Below are 21,627 nucleotides of genomic sequence, written 5' to 3'. Positions count from 1 at the left end.
GATTTTAGCAAAGATTTATTTAGAGCTTACTATGTGCAAAGCCATGATGCCAGGGGAGGTAAAGTGACCTCTTTAGAACCACAGAACAAGTGGATCCTAGTCCAGACTTGATACTGGGTCTGTTCAAAAAACCTGTCGCTGAAACCGGTCTGGCTCAGTGGATAGAGCATCAGTCTGTGGACTGGAAGCTCCCAGGTTCGATTCCGATCAAGGGCATGTACCTTGGTTGGGGGCACATCCCGGGTAGGGGGTGTGCAAGAGGCAGCTCTCTCATCGATGTTTCTAACTCTCTATCCCTCTCTCTTCTTCTCTGTAAAAAATCAATAAAACATATTAAAAAAAGAAAAAAAAGAATATAGAACACAAAATCTTTAAAAAAACTAAAAAAACTAAAACTGTGTCCTTACCAGCCTTGCTCAGCACTGTTTTGACACTGGCAAGGGCACAGACTGAATGATATACAATGCCCACCTTTGTTTGGTTTATAATTTAGAATGCTCAGCAATAAACAACAACGTATTTAACACTGGCGATACCAACCAGCAATTCTGTGAAAGCAAGGATGACAGGGTGTAGAAGCTCTCAAATCATACACAGCCTCGCACAGCTGGTATGGCTCAGTGGTTGATTGTTCACCCATAAACCAAGAGATCACAGTTCACCTCAAAGTCAGGGCACATGCCCAGTTTTTGGGCTCAACCCCCAATAGAGGATGTGCAGGAAGCAGCCAATTGATGATACTCATCATTGATGTTTCTAGCTCTCTCTCTAAAGTCAATAAAAAACTTTTTCTTTTTCTTTTTTAAATCACACACACCCTCACTGACAGAATAGAACTGAGGACAGAATAGAACAAGACCAATGAACAGTTAAAGATGACAACTTTAGCAAGAAGATGACATGGGGTTTCAGAAAAGAATGATTTGAAAAACAAAAAAATAGAGCGGTTCAGAAAACTGATGAAACTTGCAAATATTTTGACAAAACAGACTGTTCTTATGTCAGGGCTATGTTCTTAAGCAAAATTAAATATTAAAGTAAATTTATCACAGAACTGTATTGGAAAAACTTATGCCTAACACAACAACTTTTTTTTTTATATATATATTTTATTGATTTTGTACAGAGAGGAAGGGAGAGAGATAGAGAGCTAGAAACATCGATGAGAGAGAGTCATCGATCAGCTGCCTCTTGCACACCCCCTACTGGGGATATGCCCACAACCAAGGTACATGCCCTTGACCGGAATCGAACCTGGGTCCCTTCAGTCCCCAAGCCGACACTCTATCCATTGAGCCAAACCAGTTTCGGCATAACACAACAACTCTTGATTCATCATCTTGGCTCATGCCAAGATACAATTATAACATAAATAGCATTAAAAAAAAAAACAGCAAAAACAAAACTCATTTTCCTAACTTAGTTCCATTTATCAAGTCCCAATCAACCCTTTTCTCCTTGCTACTTCCTACCTCTCCACCCCCCCTTCCACAGACTATGCCATTTTGTGGGCATTTCCCATAACCAATGATCTCTGATTTAAGTGGGCACACTCCTGACTTTGCACACATTTTAAAAGGGGGGAAAAAAACCCAAAACATCTTCGTTAAGAAATTTTAAATATGATTTTATAATAAATATCTATATATCCTATATAATAAAGAGATAGTATACTAATTAGACTGGACAGTGGAACAACCTTCCTGAATGTCCTTCCAGAACAACCAGTGGGTGGGGCCATGGGATGGCAGAGCCATGAGGCAGCAGGGGCTAGCAGAGCAGAGCACCTTGCATGAATTTCATACAGCAGGCCTCTAGTCTGTATATATAAAAGCCTAAGCAAGCAAATGACTGGTCATTATGACACGCACTGCCCACCAGGGGGGCAGATGCTCAACACAGGAGCTGCCCCCTGGTGGTCAGTACACTCCCACAGTGGGAATGCCACTCAGCTGACTGACAGGCGATAGATGCAGGGCTCACAGCTGGCAAGCACCCTGATTGGGCACAAGCCTGCGACAGACACAGCAGGACCAGGATAAACAGGAGCAGCAGGCAGCATTGGACTGCCGGTTTCAACCCAATCCCCACAGGCCATGCAAAGGGACCCCACTGGTGCAAGAATTCATGCACTGGGCCTCTGGTAATCTTATAATAAACATCTTCCCTAGAAGGAGAACTTACAAGCACTCAAACACATAAAAATATAAGCAAATCACATACCTTTGGAGAGCTGGGTTTGAGGTCACTGTCCGCCCTGCTCCTGTCTTGGTCTAGAGGCCAGCCCAGGCGTGGGGAGAGGGAATCATCACCATTCTCATGGAGGGGGCTGACTGCATCAAGGGCAGAGCCCCGCGTCTCCACCACCAGCTTCTGCTCCACAGCAGGGTAGTAGGCGCGGGGCTTCTGGTAACAGTGCTCACTGGTGATATAGGACTCCTCCACAGACCGAGGCAGGGGCAGGGGTTTCTCCACTGCCCCATTCAAAGTTCTATAGCTTGGGGCTTCCTCCTTGCTCTTGGCTTCAGCGACTTCGATGTGTCTGGAATGAGATCTCCCATCCCCCGAATGCTGTTTCCAAGGCTGACACCACAGCTGCAGATCAGGATGCTCCCTGCTTCTGTGGGGAGGGCAAACATGGAAAGAGGTTTAGAGTAAGTGGAACCACTGCAGGGGCTTCTCAGTTCCTAAACACTCTCCCAGCAAAGAAAACAGCTCCCACCTGGGCTGTCTGTTCACAGAGGGAATGGAAATCACCTCAGGCAAGCTCTGAGGAAACCATTTCGGCAAGCTCCCTCTGGGTACACTTGCAGTGAGTGGGAGGACAGACCAGACAGATGCTACTCACATTGGTTCACAGAGGTGTAGAAATGTGTGCAGGCCTCTGACTATCATACTAACTATCATACTGGCATTTAATTCATAGAATCCAAGGATGCTAAACATCCTGTAATGCTTGGAACAATCCCACATAAAGAATTATTCCATGGTACAATTGTCAACAGTACCTTCCCAGCCCCAGCTGAGAAACACTGATCACCTGGAAAGCACAACCCTAATACACCAGCAACTCCCACAGATGAGTATCCCCCTCCCAATGCACACACTTTACTGAAGCCTTCCTGCAAAACTGGAATAAGTCATAAGTATGAAGGCATTGAGTGATCTTACAAAACCTAGAATTCTGTTCCCAGGGGTTTTCAACTATCTTTTCTCAGTTCTCGCACTCCAGCAATCCCCAATACCAATACCACTCTTATTCACTGGGGAAAGAGAGGGAACAACCAGCATCAAGGCAGCATGGGTCCCTGGGCCACCTCCAACAGGGAATCACAGCCTATACCAGGAACCCCAGACCTGATACACCCCTAAAATTTTAATTGCATTAGGAAATGGGAGTCATTGTTAACTTTCAGATCCACCATAGTCTGAAATATGTTAACATGGAACATAGAAGCCACAGTATCGACCTCTTATTGCATGAAAGTCTTGTTTCTTCCCTCTTATAATACTCACCTTCCCAGCTAAGATTTGAAGCCCCAATCTCTACTCCACACAAAGATTTCCTTGTAAGCCCTGACAATCATGAAGAAGGTATGTACACCATACCATGCATGCTACTTTTTAAATTACAACAGATGCTCCAAAGTTATAGGTTTAATAGTTTGCCTTTGAAAATAAATTGACCAGACCCCTTAAGGAACAATATTTCTGAGAATGAAGATCCAGAGCTTATGTTAAGAAAGACCATCCATGTTACACAGACATACTGGGACCACTTCCCCCTCTCCCAAGATCTTTTCTCTACATACAATGACAAAAAGGTCTCCCTATCCCCTCTTCTGAATTGCTAGAAGAAGTCAGATTTAATTCCAATACAAAGCCACTGCTATAAAGATGAAAAATCTAAGTGGGATTTGGAAGGAACAAGGTTCCTGAATATGGAACAAGGACAGGAACACAGGCATCTCAGTGAGAAGAGAACACCCTCTGACTGATTCTGCAAATAAAAAGAAACATAACAAAATTCACAATTAGGAGCATCACCTGAGGATTTTTAGGCTCTCACATGGACCACTTTCCACTCATCTCAGTCAATTTCTGGTATCTCATGAAGAAAAAATTCATTTGGTTTAAATGTAGTAAAGTTTTCCAAGCTTATAAAATGTGAAAGAATAGCAAGTCTCTGACATCCTAGTCAGGGCTGTCACTTGATTCAGCTTGCTTCAACAGATATTGTCACAAAATAGCTAATATTACCCAGCAACTATCCTCCCTTTTTTATACCCACTCCATCCTCATTCCTGAGTTTCAGCAGGGCTCTGAGCCACCTGGCTAGCTTCCCCTGCAGTTAAGTGTTATCCATGAAAATTTTTGCTCTCCCTTTTGCTACTTTTGCCCCCCCTGGGTTTGTAGCAGAGGTAAGGTACAAATGAGACTACAGCAACCATACACAGATGAGACTACATAAACCATGCAGATGAGGATAATTCCAAATGGAATGCCAGAGGAATAAGACGGAAGGAACCCAAGTCCTTAAGTCCCTAGACAGAACCCTGGAGAAAGAACCCATACCTGGCCTGGACCTCCACCTACCTCTGACCCAAATATTATGTGAGAGAGAAAATTCCATTTTGTTTTAGTCTCTATTTTGGGGGTCTTTGTTATAACAGCTTAGCTTTCACCCATGCCATTACATATAATGTGCCCTGCTCAACCACTCCCAGGCCTCTGTGCACCAGAATGCAAGAGAAAGAAGACCCTCAGCCTGCCATCTTTGGATCCTGACACTCTATTATGCCTGGCACCAAGAGACTAGTCAGCAAAAGAAAACCTTGTCGGAGAGTGGCCTGTCATGTCTAACTCACTCGTGGCCCTAGTTTGTCATTGTTGATAACTTAACTAAAATGGAACTCTATGGGCAGGCTCATGGGAGAACTTAGGAGAGATTCTTACAAAAGAGAACCTGTCCCTGCCATAGACTGTGCTAATGACAAAAGAAAATTCATGGAGAGGCAGTTAAGAAGATTAGAACATGTACTTGACAGGAGCCAAGACCTGAATGCTAATCCTGGCTCTACTCCCAGAAACCACAGGAAAGTGGCTGCTCCACTCAAGGCCCCGTTGCCCTATTTGGTAAAGAGGGGGTAGGTTATAAAAGCCAACAGACCCAAATAAGAGACACATGTCTTTCTCAGAGTTTACATAAACTTGAGTCACCTAACATGTAGAATGCGACCACAAAAGGGAATTCACACTCTATGTAATTCCCAACTCTGGTCATTAAAAGCCACAAGTCCAGCTCCAAAAGGCCTAAAACTTTTCTGTATAAGCAAACCATCAATAGGCATATTTAACGAGCAAACTCTATGCTAGAGAACAGGCTTGCCAACAATATCTCTTCCAATAGCTTTCAATTTTACTTTTTTTACCAATCAAGGATGCTTAGGATGAAAGGATAAACAAAATGAAATATTATTCAGCCTTAAAAAGAAAGGATATTCAATACATGGTACAAAATAGATGAACCTTAAAGACATTATGCTAAGTGAAATTAACCAGTTATAAAAAGAAAGACAATTAATGTAGGATCTCATTTGAATGAGATACCTAGAGAAGTCAAATTCATAAAGACAGAAAGTCAAGTGGTGGCTGCCAGGGGCTGGGGAAAGGGAAAATGGAGAGGAATTATTTAATGGGTATGGAGTTTATGTTTTACAATATGAAAAGTGTTCTGGAGGTTGGTTACACTTATCACTGCTGAACGTTACACTTATCACTTCTGGAGGTTGGTTACACTTATCACTAAAAAACTATTGAGATGATGCCGAAACCGGTTTGGCTCAATGGATAGAGCGTCAGCTTGTGGACTGAAGGATCCTGGGTTCGATTCCGGTCAAGGGCATGTACCTTGGTTGCGGGCACATCCCCAGTAGGGGGTGTGCAAGAGGCAGCTGATCAATGACTCTCTCATCGATGTTTCTAGCTCTCTATTTAAAAAAAAACAAAAACCTATTGAGATAATTTTTATGTTACACATATCAAGTATGTCAAACTCAAAGGATAACGTGGGTCAAATAAACAAAGTTTAAGTTTATGTGGGCTGCAAAAAAAAAAGCAGCTTCAATTTTCAATTTTCATAGAAACATACATTTATTTCAATAGACATGCTGAATACAAAAGGCTGAAATAAATGAGTAGTCATTTAATAAAAATTAATATTTTTTCTTGAACATTAACTTACCAGACACTGAATAACTGCACAAATTAATAAGTGTAATGCAAATAAATCTATTTTTCTTATTCTCAGAAAGTGAAATATTTCCTGTTGCGCACACCAAATAAGTCAGTACAAGACTAATAACGAGGCAATCGGCTGCTAAAATATTCGCTGCTAGTATTAGTGGAGAGAAATGATACATGTGCACATAAAGTGCGTAAGGGAAATGAATGCAACACGATTATAGTGATCAGTCATTAGCAAACGTTGTAATTCGCTATTAATAATTATGTATAATAGGATATTGTAAAAATTAAATTAAGGTTTTTTTTAATTATATTTTGATTTTTTTACAGAGAGGAATGGATAGAGAGTTAGAAACATCGATCAGCTGCCTCCTGCACACCTCCTACTGGGGATGTGCCCGCAACCAGAACTGAATGTTGGACCTTTCAGTCCACAGGCCAATGCTCTATCCACTGAGTCAAACCAGTTAGGGCCAAAGTTTTTTTTTTTAAACGTTTTTACATACTGTTATATTGGCTGGGATACAAAAATATTCCTTGTGGGCTGCATGCGGCGCATGGGCTGTAAGTTTGATTTGCCAAATGTATATGTCACCACAATTTAAAAAACAAAAAAAGCAGACTGTACACAAAAACAATCTCAACTATTAATACATACACTGTATCATCAGTATAGTGGTGGTTGCAAGAGTACATACATTTGTCAAAACTCAATGGACACTTAAAATATGTAAATAGCCGAAACCAGTCTGGCTCAGTGGATAGAGCATCGGCCTGCAGACTGAAAGGTCCCAGGTTCGATTCCAGTCAAGGGCTTGTACCTTGGTTGCGGGCACATCCCCAATAGGGGTGTGCAAGAGGCAGCTGATCGATGTTTCTAGCTTTCTATTCCTCTCTCTTCCTCTCTATAAAAACTCAATAAAATATATATATATATATTTTTAATATATTTTATTGATTTTTTACAGAGAGGAAGGGAGAGGGATAGAAAGTCAGAAACATCGATGAGAGAGAAACATCGGTCAGCTGCCTCCTACACACCCTTCACTGGGGATGTGCCCGCAACCAAGGTACATGCCCTTGACCGGAATCGAACCCGGGACCCTTCAGTCTGCAGGCGACGCTCTATCTACTGAGCCAAACCGGTTTCGGCTTAAAATTTTTAAAAATAAAATATGTAAATATACCTCAATAAAATTGATTTTTTTAAAAATGTTTTATAACTGAGAATTTTTAGTAAGGTCATCTATCTTGATTTTGTAGCTTTTCAGTTTCTCCAATTTATCCTCCCAGACATGCGAAATAAGACATGTCCCCAAAGCTGCAGGTGCCACACTTACTGCAAGATGCTCATCTTGAGCTGCAGGCCATGCAGAACTTCGATCACTCTCTGCACATCCCCAAGAAGCTGGTGGGTGGCCACAATCTTCTTAGCATTCTGGTGAGAATAGTTATCTTCTAAAAATGCCAGGCCATGCATATGTCCCCTAGTCAACCACTCCTTGTCATACCAGTACTTTAAGCCAGGCCTCTGACCTAAAATAGTGATGATAAGAGAATTAATACTTGGCCTGAAGGAAATCCAGATTATTTCATCATTGTACAATTATTACACAAACTTTTTAAGGATAGATTGGTGTGTTTACTTTGTTCATTTATTCACCCAATATACATTTACTTGGCACCTACTAAATTCTAGGCTCCCTATTAGGTGTTGGGAATAAGGTAGTGAGTAAGAAAAGTAAGTTTCCTGATCTCCTGGAAGTGACCAGAGGTATAGCGAGAACATGGATATATCTTTAAATTTAAATCATATCATCCCCTCTTCCACTTAAACCTGCAAAGACTTCCTATTGCACACAGTAGAAACACAAAGCCCTAACTAACTGTGGCCTACTGAGACTTGCAGGACAGGCTCCTCCTGCCCTCCCGGCCCCATGTTTACAGTTCTGTCTGTGAAATTCATCAAGTTCTTTCTGGTCTCAGGCTTTCTGCTTCAGGACCCACTCTGTCTAGAGCACTATTCCCCTTTGCAGGACCGGCTCCCTACCACCTCTCCTCAGAGTAAGCTCCCTGACCTCCCAAAGTAAGACAGGCTCTTTAATGTCTCCTAGCTATTGCCTACCTGATCACTTTTGCTCCCTCACAGCATTCATCCCTATCTAACAAATTCTAGTTTATCTGACTTATTTTGACATCTATTTTTGGCCCCAACTCCACTAAAAGCCAAAAAAGTAGGAACCATATTGTTCATCATTGTCTTCTCAGTGCCTGGCAAAAAGCATCTTGAATGGATTTATCAAATGGAAAGAAGCCCTAAGTGACCCTCCAACTGTCAACTACCCATAATTAAATACTGTTCAGGCCCCCTCCCTTCTCTGAATGGCTTCAGTAGTCTTGTTCATTGCAGGGACCCCTAGGAAGGATTGAAAACACAACCCATGTGACTTCACAAGGTTTCCTGCTCCAAAAGCCCAGGGAACAACTTTCAGTCCAGCTGTTGTTCACCTCCCAATATATAAAAACCCTGAAATAATCTGGGTAATCCTATCAAGGTCTCTGGGCTCTTTCTGGATTTACAAGACACATGGTAGGGATACACCTTGATTCTGTTAAAAACATTTTAAGGAACCTTTAAATCTGTTAAGTTAAACTTCTGGCCTAAGACACTGCAAAGTTCAACCTAGTCTATAAATGTGTCAGACATTGAGTGGTCAATTTAATGAGAAATCTATTCACAGTCTTGGCAATTAGAGTTATTGAAGTTCAGAAAGTGTGTACTAATTGAGGAAGATGGTGTGTATGATTTCTAAAAAGAGAAAAATTGAGGAAAAAGAATAAGAAACAATAAAGTAGACAAAAGAGATTTTTCAACAGAAATGTGGAGGGGGAGAATGATAGACAATGAAGTAGACAAAAAGAGATTTTTCCGTATGGAGCCCTCGGGATTATATGTAGAATCTCAGAGGTAGCTGTTATAGGAGCTGCCTGAACAGGATTCAGAGCAATACGACCTGTTATTCAAGACAAAGGTCAGAGCCACTGGTTCTTATCTTCTGCCATGTCCTCTCTGGGTCTGTATTTGCTCACCTGTCAAATGCTGGGAGTTGACAGGTGGTCGCTGAGATCCTGCCTATCAATAATATCCTATGACTCATAGACTAATCTTCTGCCCATATTTTTCCTTTGAGATAAAGGAAAAAATTAGAGGCAGATTCCTTTCTGTCCATGGCCTAATGTAGCACAAGGAGACATAGCGTCACAACAGAGGTTATCAGGCCCCGAGGGGACCTACTTGCTGGAAAATGAACTATGATGGTCAGCCCCGCACTACACAACTAGCAAAATCAAGAGATTTGGCCTTACAAGCCAATTCTAAATCTCACTTGCTTTATGAGATTAGAAAAGTCATTCATATCCTTACATCAATTTCTGTCTCATAAGCAAAAATGGGAGTAGGAGTTCCTTAGGCCATTCACAGAACTAAGAGGAATAACAGAAGCAGCGGTTCTCACGTATTGTCTAGCTGTAAGGGATCATAGGACTGAAGCTGAAGAACTTACAAGTAGTGAACAGGGAGAAGATGTCAACATCCTACTGATAGCAAGACAAGAGCAACAGATTTATAATCCACCCCTGAAACTTCTGGAAAGGGGCACCCAAGAGCCACAGGCAATCCCTGTGCCATGGAACAATGAAACTAACTGATCCTGCTAAGAAATTAATTTATTCTTTTGGGTGGCAGATAGGCTCTTCGAAAGCACACCTTTTCCCTTCCCCTTAGGGGCACATTTCCCTTCTTGGTGGCAATGAAGCAATGGAGGCCAGGTACCACTAGAGGGAGCAGAGGCAGGTTTCTAACTCACCAACAGCCCTTAAAAGTCAATGACATCCTACATCCTCATGAATTCTCAAGAATTCTAAAACTCAAACAACACAGAGCAGAATAGCATGGTCTTTATGCAAGGATGACACGCAAATCTGTAGAGCATTCCATAGTTTTTATAGTTTCAGTCATGAAAGATGAATAAGTTCTAGTGCTGTAAACACTGTGCTTCGATTATAAATAATACAGTATTATAACCTTAAAATGTTATGAGGGTAGATCTCATGTTACATAACTTTTATAATAAACAATAAGGCCCTAGCCAGTTTGGCTCAGTGGATACAGTGCTGGTCTGAGGAATGAAGGGTCTTGGGTTCGATTCTAGTCAAAGGCATGTATCTAGGTTGTAGACTCAATCCCTGGCCCTGGTCAGGGCATGTGCAGGAGGCCACCAATCAATGTATCTTTCTCACATCAATGTTTCTCTCTGTCCCTTCCACTCTCTCTCTCTCTCTCTCTGAAAATCAATGGGAAAAATATCCTTAGATGAGGATTAACAAACAAACAAATAAAAAGTAAATTCTAGCTCAAGGCCAGCTCTTCTATTTGATGAAACTCTTCACACATAGTCTCTTACTGCTAAACTCAGGAAAACTGGCCATCAGGTGAGTTAGCAAAAAAGGCAAAAGAAGTCACGAGTCTAGCGGATGCTGAAGAAATGAGTCTCAAGACCACAGACAGGATATTTCACACCCAGCTATGCCAAGGAAGACTACATACTGTTAATATCCCTGACTCCAAAAATCTCTACCTGGAGGGTCTTGGCAAACATAGCAGGTGTATTTCTCAGGCACATTTTCTTCTAGTAATCCCATGCAGACTCCATGCTGCCAGCACTGGCACTCTTCACACTGTTAGAATTAAAGAAGCAATAAAAATTAAACTCAGAGTGTATCCTATGCCAAGCAACCGGAATGACGGAACGACTGGAATGACTGGTAGCTATGACGTGCACTGCAGGGGCCAACTGGCCTGACTGCCCCCCTCCCACCCGCAACCACCGGCAGCCCCTCCTCCTAGGCGGCCTGGCCCCATCACCGCCCCCAGATAGTTAGCAGGGCCACAGGCATCCCCTTCCCCCACCAGGCTGGATTACTCCGATCGGCCCCCATCAGGGCAGGCTGGCCAGACCCCACCTGTGCACAAACTCGTGCACCGGACCTCTAGTTCAAAAGTAAGCCCACCTGTGGGAGAAGGGGGGAGAGGGAAATTGGAGAGAACACCCACAACTGACTTACCCAGGTGCTGGGCTGCAACCATTTATCTAGAATTGTGATAGGCAATACAGCAGCCACTAGCCATCTGTGGCTCTTTACATTTACATTAACAAATTAAGTTCCCTAAGCCCTTAAAATTCTGTTCCCTAGACCCACTAACCACATTTAAGTGCTTAATAGCCATATGAGGCTAGAGGCTACTACGCTGGACAGCACATATGAAGACCATTTAGATCTAATAAACAGTGTTGGTCTCAAAAAAATGGCTTTCACTCTCATTTCTAAAGGACTGAACTCTTCTGATCTTTTGACACAGGAAAAATTGTCCACATACACAGAGGAAGGTTAACTTGTAATTAAAAAAACCTGAGTTTGATTCTGGCTCAGACATTCATTAGCTGTGTGACTTTGCAGAGGTCACTTCTCCACCCTAAGCTTCCGTTTCCCCATCTGCAAATTGGGATACTCTTCCTACCAACCATGTGGGGCTGTTTATGAGGAATCAGTGGGTCATGTGTAAAAGCTCCTATCTCACAACTTTAATGTATTAAGAGCCTATTACTACTACTAAGTGGCAATCTAACTCATTCTGATACCTCCTGGAGTAACCATGTGCTAGCATTTGCATTTATTTTCACTAAACCTTACCAAAGGTCACACAGCCGAAGAGAGCCAATGGGGGATCAGAACACAAGCCAGGCAAATTGCAAAGCTAGTGCTTTTAACCCCTAAACCCCACTGTATTCCCTGGATTAAAGGGGGAGGTGGGGAAAAGAAGGTGGAGAGGCAGGAGCAACAGAGGGGAAAAGGTATAGACAACGAGGACAGCATTACCTGGGGATAGTAAGCCTAAGGACTAAGGGCCCAAAAGAAATGGAGAGAAAAAGCAAATGTCAAAAAAGATACTAAGATACTTCAAGCAATTACAAAACAGGGCCCAAAACCTTGAAGTACCCAACTAAATGAATAGCTCTGGAAGGTGGACAGTGAGTTTCCTGACATGGCCTTGAGGCTGGGCCACCAGCCTGGCTGGCCACAGGGACTAAAAGTCTGAAGTTCATACAGCCCTAGTCGGTTTGTCTCAGTGGATAAGAGCATCAGCCTGCAGACTAAAGGGTCCCAGATTCAATTCCAAGGGTATATGCCGGGCTATGGGCTCGATCCCCAGTAGGGGGTGTGCAGGAAGCAGCTGATCAATGATTCTCTTTCATCATTGATGTTTCTATCTCTCTCTCTCTCCCCCTATGCCTTCCTATCTGAAATCAATAAAAAGAGGGCTTTCATGGGCATATATAAACCATCTAGGAAGCTGATCACTCAGAATCAACACAGGCAGAGCTGAAAGAGCGACTTCAGATAAGATCTGATCCAAATTCTTCCATTTCCAATGAAGAAACTAAAGCTCAGAGAGAAATAAAGGTTAAATGACAGCAAAGGTAGTTAGTAGCAGAAAAGAGACTAGTAATAAGAATGAAAGTCTCTCAATGAGTCTTGAGTACTAGGATTCACCACAATTGAATCAAATATAGCCAAGTTGAAAATTTCAAAATAACTTTTCTTTGTGTGAGTCTGTCTAATACATTATTCATTTTTTTTAAAGTTTAAATTTAGAAATGAACAAGAATAACAGAAAAGATAAAATATCTAAGAATAAATCGAAGACTGTTTAAGAATAAATATACCTAAAACTATCTAAGAATAAAACATGCAAGATCTCTATGAATCAAGATTTTTTTTAAATATGTTTTTATTGATTTCAGAGAGGAAGGGAGAGGAAAGGAATAGAAACACCGATGAGAAAAAATCATTGATAGCTGCCTCTTGCATGCCCCTACTGGAAATTGAGACTGAAACCCAGGCATGTGCCCTTGACCGGAATCGAACCTGGGACCCTTCAGTCCGCAGGCCGATGCTCTGAGCCAAACCAACCACGGCTGAAGAAAGATTTTTAAACACTATTTGAGGGACACAGAAACTAAGTCAAGGGTAAGGTGCACCTTATTCCTGGATAGCAATAGTGAGGTATAGTGTTGGAACAACTGGGTAGCAATAGCCCTCACCTTACACCAGGATAAATTCCAGGCAGATCAAATTTTTAAATGTTTTTTTTTTATTTTTATTAAATTATATATTTTATTGATTTTTTACAGAGAGGAAGAGACAGCGATAGAGAGTTAGAAACATCGATGAGAGAGAATCATCGATCAGCTGCCTCCTGCACACCCCCCACTGGGGACGTGCCCACAACCAAGGTACATGCCCCTGACCGGAATCGAACCCGGGACTCTTCAGTCTGCAGGCTGACGCTCTATCCACTGAGCCAAACCGGTTTCAGCAAATTTTTAAATGGTTTTTAAAAAAATAAATGAAATTTCAAAAGTACCAGAAGAAACCATGAGAATTCTTTTATCAACATTTCTATAAATTTTTATAAACTTCCAATGAGAAAGCAACTGTTATTCAAATCCCAGAAATTATTAAAGTTTAATATGCCTGACCTCATAAAATCTGTAAAATAAGCCAAAAAACAGATGACAAACATTTGTAACTTTTTGGTAACAGCGAATACAAAAACATATCTACAAAAAGCCTATACACATGAATAGTAAAATGACCCACTATTTAACAGAAAAAGATAAATAACATGAACAGACAAGTCAAAGGGAAAAAAATTATTCTTAAATAAAAAGATGTTCAAATTAACCATTAAAGAATAAAATTAATGTAAAGTAACTTGAATTAATATAAATTAATGTGAAATAAAACCAGACTAATAATATGCATATACAGTATTTCTAGGTATGGGGATTACATGTAAATATCAACCTATAATAATAAAAGCATAATATGCTAAGTAGATCAGATGTCCTTCCAGACATCAATTGGACTGGGGCCAGGGATTAAATGAATTTACAATCCAGATACATGCCCTTGACCGGGAATTGAACCCTCGACCCCTTGGTCCACAGACCCAGGTTCCAACCATTGAACCACAAGGGCCAGGGCACACATTTCTAAATTTAAAAGTAAAGATCATCCAGTTAGAACTTTCCCTAAACTGCTGCTTTTATCTTTAAACATTTTGATTTTATGTGAAAGAGTCCATTAGGAAAAAAAGTTCTGATACTTAAAAAGTTTGAAAACCACTAACCTAAGGCATACTTAAGGTCGTAAATATCAGGCAGTAATTGAGACTATTCATGCACCCTGAATTCCCAGAGATTACCAAAAAGTCTAATCAAAAGGAAGGAAACTCAAATAATATTAAACAACATAACCCATGATTTACTTAAAGAACTCAGGTACCCTGGACAGCCAGGAAGTTGCCAAGACACGTAAGGTATTTATGACAGCTCTTAGAGTCAGCTAGACAGGAACCACCTCTACCAGAACTGTGATTAAGAGCAAGAGAGGGACCAGAAAAGAGAGAGAGAGAGAGAGAGAGAGAAAGAGAGAGAGAGAGAGAGAGAGAGAGAGAGAGAGGGAGAGAGGGAGAGAGAGAGAGAGCTATCAAAGGAAAGTAGGTGTAGGCCAGTGATTGTCTCCCCAAGCAGGCAGGGAGTCCACAAGCACATTCCAGAGATGGAAATGACAAATACAAATATCTGGAAAATAAAGAACAAGAAACAGACAAGTAATATGCTGAGAGAGAAGTCCATTTTTTTAGGCCATAAAGAAAATTTACCTCAGACAGAAGGTACGGATCCACAGGAAGATTATTCCAGAAATTTGGAGGGCCCTGCTGTTCAAATCCTCACACTGTGACCACAGGCAAGGCCCTTCCTATTTGTGGATCCCAGATGCCCCAGGCAGAGCATGAGAGGTTCAGAGTCAATGGAATCCTCAAGTTCTCTCTTCTACTATTCATAAGCTTTTTACACCAAGCCAAGATTCAGAGGAAGCTAAACCAAAAAGCAAAGCTCAATCTGCTACTGATAAAACTGCCTATCTGGGGCTTCTAACGTGACTACTTTTGCTGGCCTTTAACTGTAGTCCCTCAAAATTCCCTCCAAGGACCAGCTTGTGCTTCTCTATACCTGTCTCCTGGAAGCTCTACCTACCTGAATCATAAAGTCATTTTCCTCCTGAACCTCACAGATGCAGCGGACCACTTCAAAATCATAGCGATCATCCCCATCGAGTTCCTCATCTGGGTTGGTCGTCACATCAATGTCTTGCCCATACTCCTCATCGCTCCAAAGAAAGCTCTCAGAAGAAGACTCACTCAGATTATCCTCCTCTGAGAGGAAAGGGAAAGTAACAGGCACTATTTTAAATTATGTTACAAAAATTTTAAAACTTAGATTGTCAAGAGTAACAGTTTGCCATCTAGTAACAGCCCAAATCATGCATGCTGAGAAAGAAGCCCAACGTAAATGGCTAATCAAAATTACAGAGTTCATTGGTGAGAAACTGTAACTTCTCCATGAACCACAGATCATCCTCCTTAATGACTCATATGTGTTCCTCAACCTCACTCCATCCAGCCAGGACCCGGCTTAGTCAAGTCTGTATCCAGAGCCACCTTTAAAACTGTGGATGTACAGCGCCAGAGCAGTTGCTTGCACATAACTGGGGCCTACGACCCTTTTAAACTCGAGCGACACGGCAGCACGCTCAGTCTGGGTCAAGTTTTCAACGGGTTTAAAAAAAAAAAAAAAGAAATAACAAAACTGTGGATGGTGGTGAAAGGGGCAGATTCCAGGTATAACCAGAACTAAAATCACTAGGTCTTGGGGCCTGACTAGTTATAATTATAGGTAACCTTTACCTATTATTTATTTTGTAGACACTGTTGTAAATGCTTTGCACATAGTTGGCAACTCCTTTTAACACGTTAAGCAACCAGCCTGTTTTGTCTTCCAGACAGAAAGTACAATGTCAGTCACTGGTGACTGACAGGGCACTTGATGTGTTAAACTCACAATCATCTACAATTTGCTGGAGAAGGGGAACCTCCAAGGTTGACTCAGATTTCCTTGAGCAACCAGGTTGGATGCAGAGGCCATCGAATAAGAAATGACGGATGGGAAGCAGGTGTGCAAGGGGATGGGGATAATGAATTTGGTTATAGACTCGCTGGCTTAGAGGTACCTGAGAGACCAAAGTTGGAAAGAATGAAACTTCAAGGAAGGCACAGCCTTTATTTAATTTCATGTTAGTTATTTTAAAAATATAGAAGATTATACTTGCAGAGGGCAGATTATACTTGAGCAGATTACAATATCAACATAATTCCAGTCTTGTCAGACTATACAAATGATCAAGCCAGCAGAGAGCCTCCTTACCAGGTACTTTCATCACTTTCCCTTTGTTGTTTCCAGATTCTGAGCCATGGAGCTGTGGGCTCATATGGGCCCCAGGCTTGTGTGAGGACCCACACCTGGTGACAGCAAATGCCTTGGGTGGAGAAGGTTCCTGGCAGGTGTCACTGATCTCCTCACTGCAGGGGCATTCTGAAAAAACAAGATCAGAAAGGAATAAGCACCCACCCCCGGACATCATCAGGGCATTCTAGAATCAACCCCATCCAACCAACAGCTCTGCTGCTTAAACAGCTATAAAGCTCAGGAGCAAAATGGTATGGAGGAGATATTTGGGGATTAATTCTTCTGGCCACTTCTGAGAACCTCAAAACCAAACACTTCCTCTTCATCATCACCCTTCTTCCCTGATCTTTTCTGATAAAACTGTTTTTCTAAGCCAGAAGATTATTTTTCTAAGCCTAGCTCCCAAGATTGGAAAACTGATTTTCTTTGAAAATAAACTTTTGGTGAGATCTAGACACACTTTTTAAGAAGTGAATCCTGTCCAATTGGTAAGGCTCAGTGGATGAATATCAACCTATGAACCAGGAAGTCATGGTTTGATTCCAGGTCAGGGCACTTGCCCAGGTGGCAGGCTCCATCTCTGGAAGGGAACATACAGGAAGCAGCCGATCAAAGATTCTCTGTCATCATTAATGTTTCTATCTTTCTCTCCCTCTCCCTTCCTCTCTCAAATTAAAAAAATAATAATACATGAATCCTTTCTTGAAATATTTCAGAGATGTGTGTTTGAATCGTGTGTGCAAACAAATACAGTCCTTTATCTGCATATCCTCTGTTACCAGGATGCTTTCCTATGCACTGCCCTATGGCAGAGCACACTGGCCAATGAAGTAAGAGGGAGGGCTTTCCTAAATTCCAATGTGGTGTTATAACTCCCAGGGTGAGTGGGCTTCTCCCCTGCCAGGGCTGAGCCTACCAGGTCAGTAAAGGCCTGCTGCCCTTCCTCTCCTCCGTGCAAGCTCAGAGGCCAGGACTGGGGAGAAAGGAACCCCTCAGCCCCCACGTTAAGAAAACCCAAGTGAAACACCCTACAGGGAAAAATTACCAGGTTTGGTTTTCTTCTTCTTTTTCTTTTTCTTCTTTGGCTTCATTCTCACAAACTCTTTGAATTTCTTCTCTTTATTCTTTTCCTTGTCTTTTGCAGCTAGAATTAAATACAAGTGTAAGTATTGGCATTCTAACATTTTGTTTACAACTCTTGGAGTGTTTATGCTTAAGCATGGCCAATGTGAAGAACTAAAACAAATGGTAGAACAGAATTCTGGGTCTGGTTCTGACCTCAGGGCTCTGGAGCCCTTTCTCCATCACCTTAGCCTTTAGACCTGGGGTCAGCAAACTCTGGCCCACTGCCTGTTATTGTAAATAAGTTTTATTAAAACACACCATGCTCATTCGTTATATCCTGACTATAACTGCTTTCATATGTCAACCACAGAGCTAACAGAGACCTTGTGGCTCTCAAAACTGAAGACATTTATTGTCACGACCCACAGGTTGAGAATTGCTAGCAGGGTCACCTAAGACCATCGGAAAACACAGATATTTACATTACGATTTATAACAGTAGCAAAATTACAGCTATGAAGTAGTAACGAAAATAATTTTATGATTGGGGGTCACCACAACATGAGAACTGTATTAAAAGGGTCGCAGCATTAGAAAGGTTGAGAACCACTGATATAGGACCTTATAAGGAAGTTGGCCTTTACCATGAGTGACTTAGGAGGCTACTGAAAGGAAGGAGTACTAGGGCTACTATGATGTATCTTCACCTACCCACATATAGAAACTGTTGCCCAATCCAATTTTTAATTTGTAAATTCTGGTTAAATAACCTCCAAACTAAACTGTACCCATTAGTTTTATGAAATGCTAACAGCAATAACCCCAATTAGTAGCAGAACTGGCTGAAGGAGAGGTATCACCTACGACCTGGATCCTTGAGATAGAGAGATGGAGATGCAGGTTATAAATACCCAAAATCTAGGGCATCCCCAATTAAGTATGGAAGTTCCTTTGGGCTTCTCAACAACAATCTCCTTTGCATTTCCCATTTTATAAAACAGCATCAGCCCTAACTGGTTTGGCTCAGTGGATAGAGCACTGGCCTGCAGACTGAAGGGTCCCGGGTTCAATCTGGTCAAGGGCAAACGCCCGGGTTGCAGGCCCGATCCCCAGTAGGGGGCATGCAGGAGGCAGCTGATCAATGATTTGCTCTCATCACTAATGTTTCTGTCTCTCTCTCCCTCTCCTTTCCTCTCTGAAATCAATAAAAATATAAAACAAAAACAAACAAACAAAACAGCATCACATCCTTTAGGGAAACCAGCAGTAGGCAGTAAAAGAATGGGGCAACTCATTCCACACAAGGGATTCCTGGAGACCCCACATTATTCAAACTCACATAATTCCTGACTAATGTTACCATAAAATGAAGGTATAATAAACACACTCTCATTGGCCTACCAGGTTTGAAATCATGTGGTTGATGAGTTTTCTCAATTTCTTGGGATTTGCATCAATTCAAATTTTGTACATTAAGGGAAGATTTTTTAGTATAACACACTTCAAACTTTTAAACTTCATTTTTGCATAAAATACAGCTATACCATATCACTACTTTGCAATGGAAAAAATTAAATTCAGAAAAGCTGCAAAATCACATAAACTGATGTACAGAAAAAGATGAACTCAGACCTATTAAAAGATCTGGGAAGCCTTGAGCCCTGTAATAGGAAATGAGCACATGGCATGGAGCTGCTCTGTAGTTCAACAGCACAACCACCCCTTCCTTGGCTGTGCAGGTTTCTTTGCTCACTTTGTGCTTGCTAATGTAGCAGACATGGTGGGTATCTCCCACAACCTCCTCTACCCTTACTTCACTGTGTAGCATTTAAGGGGTTTGGACAGAAATGACTCCACATTGAGCTAAACCAATAAAAGTAATCCCCTGCCCCTTGTCACAGTGATAGCCTTAGATAATCTGAACCCGGGCCAACTGGTTCATAAGGAACAGGATTGGACTAATCTGACCCAAACATTGGCCTATGCTCCAACACTTATTAAAAGAGTAATAAGCTCTTACCCTCTTGTTAGATTTGAATGAAGCAGCATATGTTACGGGCTACCATCCTATAACAAAGGTACTCAACCTGAAAACAGCAGTGACAGGTGAGGTAGTAAGACACTAGGTCTTCAACCAATAGTCCTGGAGCAATACCTCCCCTGGACTTCTCTAGTGCGTGAGCTAACACAGCTCCTTAATTATAGAGTCGATTCAACCTGGGTTTCCTGTTACTCATAACTAAAAGTATTCCAAGTGTCGCAGCTGGTCAGAAATATGGTCACATTAAGCTTCAGAGAATCTTCCCTGAAGTTTTAGAGGAGCAAACAATGAGGATAAAAAGAAAAGATTCTTGGAACTATTCTAGAGAAGCCATGTTCTCTGAACACAAAGGGAAGAGAGAAGCCTTCAGAGGCGCACCTTGGCTTCTACCTAAAGCTTTTGAAGTCTTATGTGGCCTTAGGTGGCAGAGTTCACAGGGAGAGCTGCCCAGCTGGGACTAAACCAACCCAGGTGAGTCCTTGAGGAACAGGGAAGAGAAGGTGACAACAGGCAGAGCTTCCTTCCCTTGAGTCCTATAGACAGCAGAACATAGAGAGTATGGGCTCTGCACTAGATTCAAATCATGGCTCCACCACCTGATAGATATACAGATAGTGGTTCAAGTTAATCCATCTCATCTGCACCTCAATTTCTAATCTATAAAGTGGAAACAATAGTACCTGCCTCATAGACTTTGTTTTGAGGATTAAATAGGACAATACAAGTGAAGAGTTTGAAACAGTGCCCAGCACATGGCAAGTACTCAAATGTTAGCTGTTATTATCTTGCTTGCGATACTGTCTGCCCAGAAAGTGGTGCCATCTGCTATCAGTTCTCTCTTCAGGCAGCTTGACCAATTGTTCCGGGATCCACAAAACCTGTAACCTGGCTATAGAGCTTCTTCCCAAATGCCCAGACTCAGCTGGACAGAACAACTTCCTGCCAGGATTCTGTATGAGAGAACAGACTGCCCCCCCGCCCGAGTAGGGCACAGCTTTTCCAAGATAGCCATTGTCCTTTCCTCAGGCTGCAGGCACCCATCAGGAGAAATACCATGGCCCTTCTTGCTCCCTGTGTACACACACCCAGGATATGTTTTTATAGATTTTAGAGAAAGACAGAAAAACATGAATGTGAGAGAAACATCCATCGGTTGCCTCCCATACACCCTGACTGGGGATCAAACCTGCAACCTAAGTATGTGCCCTGCCTGGGAATCATACCTGCAACCTTTTGGTGTAAGGATGATGCTCCCACCAACTGAGCTACCCAGACAGGGCTACTCTCTATTTCTCCATCAAATCATCACTAACTTATGACAGAAGAAGGGCAGCAAACTGCTGCATCCAGAGGGAAGAGGAAAGAATATCACCCTCACCAATGAGAGAACTGCTTGTATACCACAGAGCATGGCCATGCAGCTGACACAAGCAGTGATGAGAGCATGTTCTGATGTGCACCAGGGGATGGCAACTCAAGGACATAGAAGTGTGTATGCTCTTGGAGAGATTCTCATTGCCAGAGGAAGTGATGCTCACGACCTAACACCATCATTTCACCATGTCTACTCTCCCAGCTTCATCTCCCATCACCCCCCACCAGGCATCCCACCCAGACATCAGCCCAAAATGGCCCTCCAACAAATCTCTCTCTCAAACCCTATATTCTTCAACTGTAGCTCATATGACATAGACTGCTATGCAAAACTCTTTTCGCCACTTCTTCTACAAGAAAAGAGTACATTTTCCAGCTTCCCCTGACAGAGTTACAGCCAGTTACACATATTTAGGATATGAACAGAAGTGGCTGTGGTACTTTTGGGTTATGCCCTTAAAAGAAAGA

General features: G+C 42.0%; 1 protein-coding gene across 2 annotated transcripts in view; it reads right to left on the bottom strand.

Moving 5' to 3' along the window:
- The window catches only part of PHF20 (PHD finger protein 20), a 106,870-nt gene that overhangs the window by 9,142 nt on the left and 76,101 nt on the right, over positions 1 to 21,627 (bottom strand). For both annotated transcript variants that reach the window (XM_084888638.1, XM_084888639.1), the window contains 6 exons: positions 17,725 to 17,823; positions 16,638 to 16,805; positions 15,411 to 15,589; positions 10,884 to 10,983; positions 7,587 to 7,782; positions 2,224 to 2,620 (listed from right to left, as the gene is read on the bottom strand). In XM_084888638.1, coding sequence (XP_084744764.1) covers positions 2,224 to 2,620; positions 7,587 to 7,782; positions 10,884 to 10,983; positions 15,411 to 15,589; positions 16,638 to 16,805; positions 17,725 to 17,823 — 1,139 coding nt within the window. The remainder of the gene's footprint in view (positions 1 to 2,223; positions 2,621 to 7,586; positions 7,783 to 10,883; positions 10,984 to 15,410; positions 15,590 to 16,637; positions 16,806 to 17,724; positions 17,824 to 21,627) is intronic.

This window comes from Pipistrellus hanaki, assembly GCF_964339955.1.
Source record: "Pipistrellus hanaki genome assembly, chromosome: 6".
Taxonomy (NCBI): Eukaryota; Metazoa; Chordata; class Mammalia; order Chiroptera; family Vespertilionidae; genus Pipistrellus; species Pipistrellus hanaki.
Note: the sequence above shows the minus strand (reverse complement) of the source record. Positions and strands in the feature narration are given on the sequence as shown.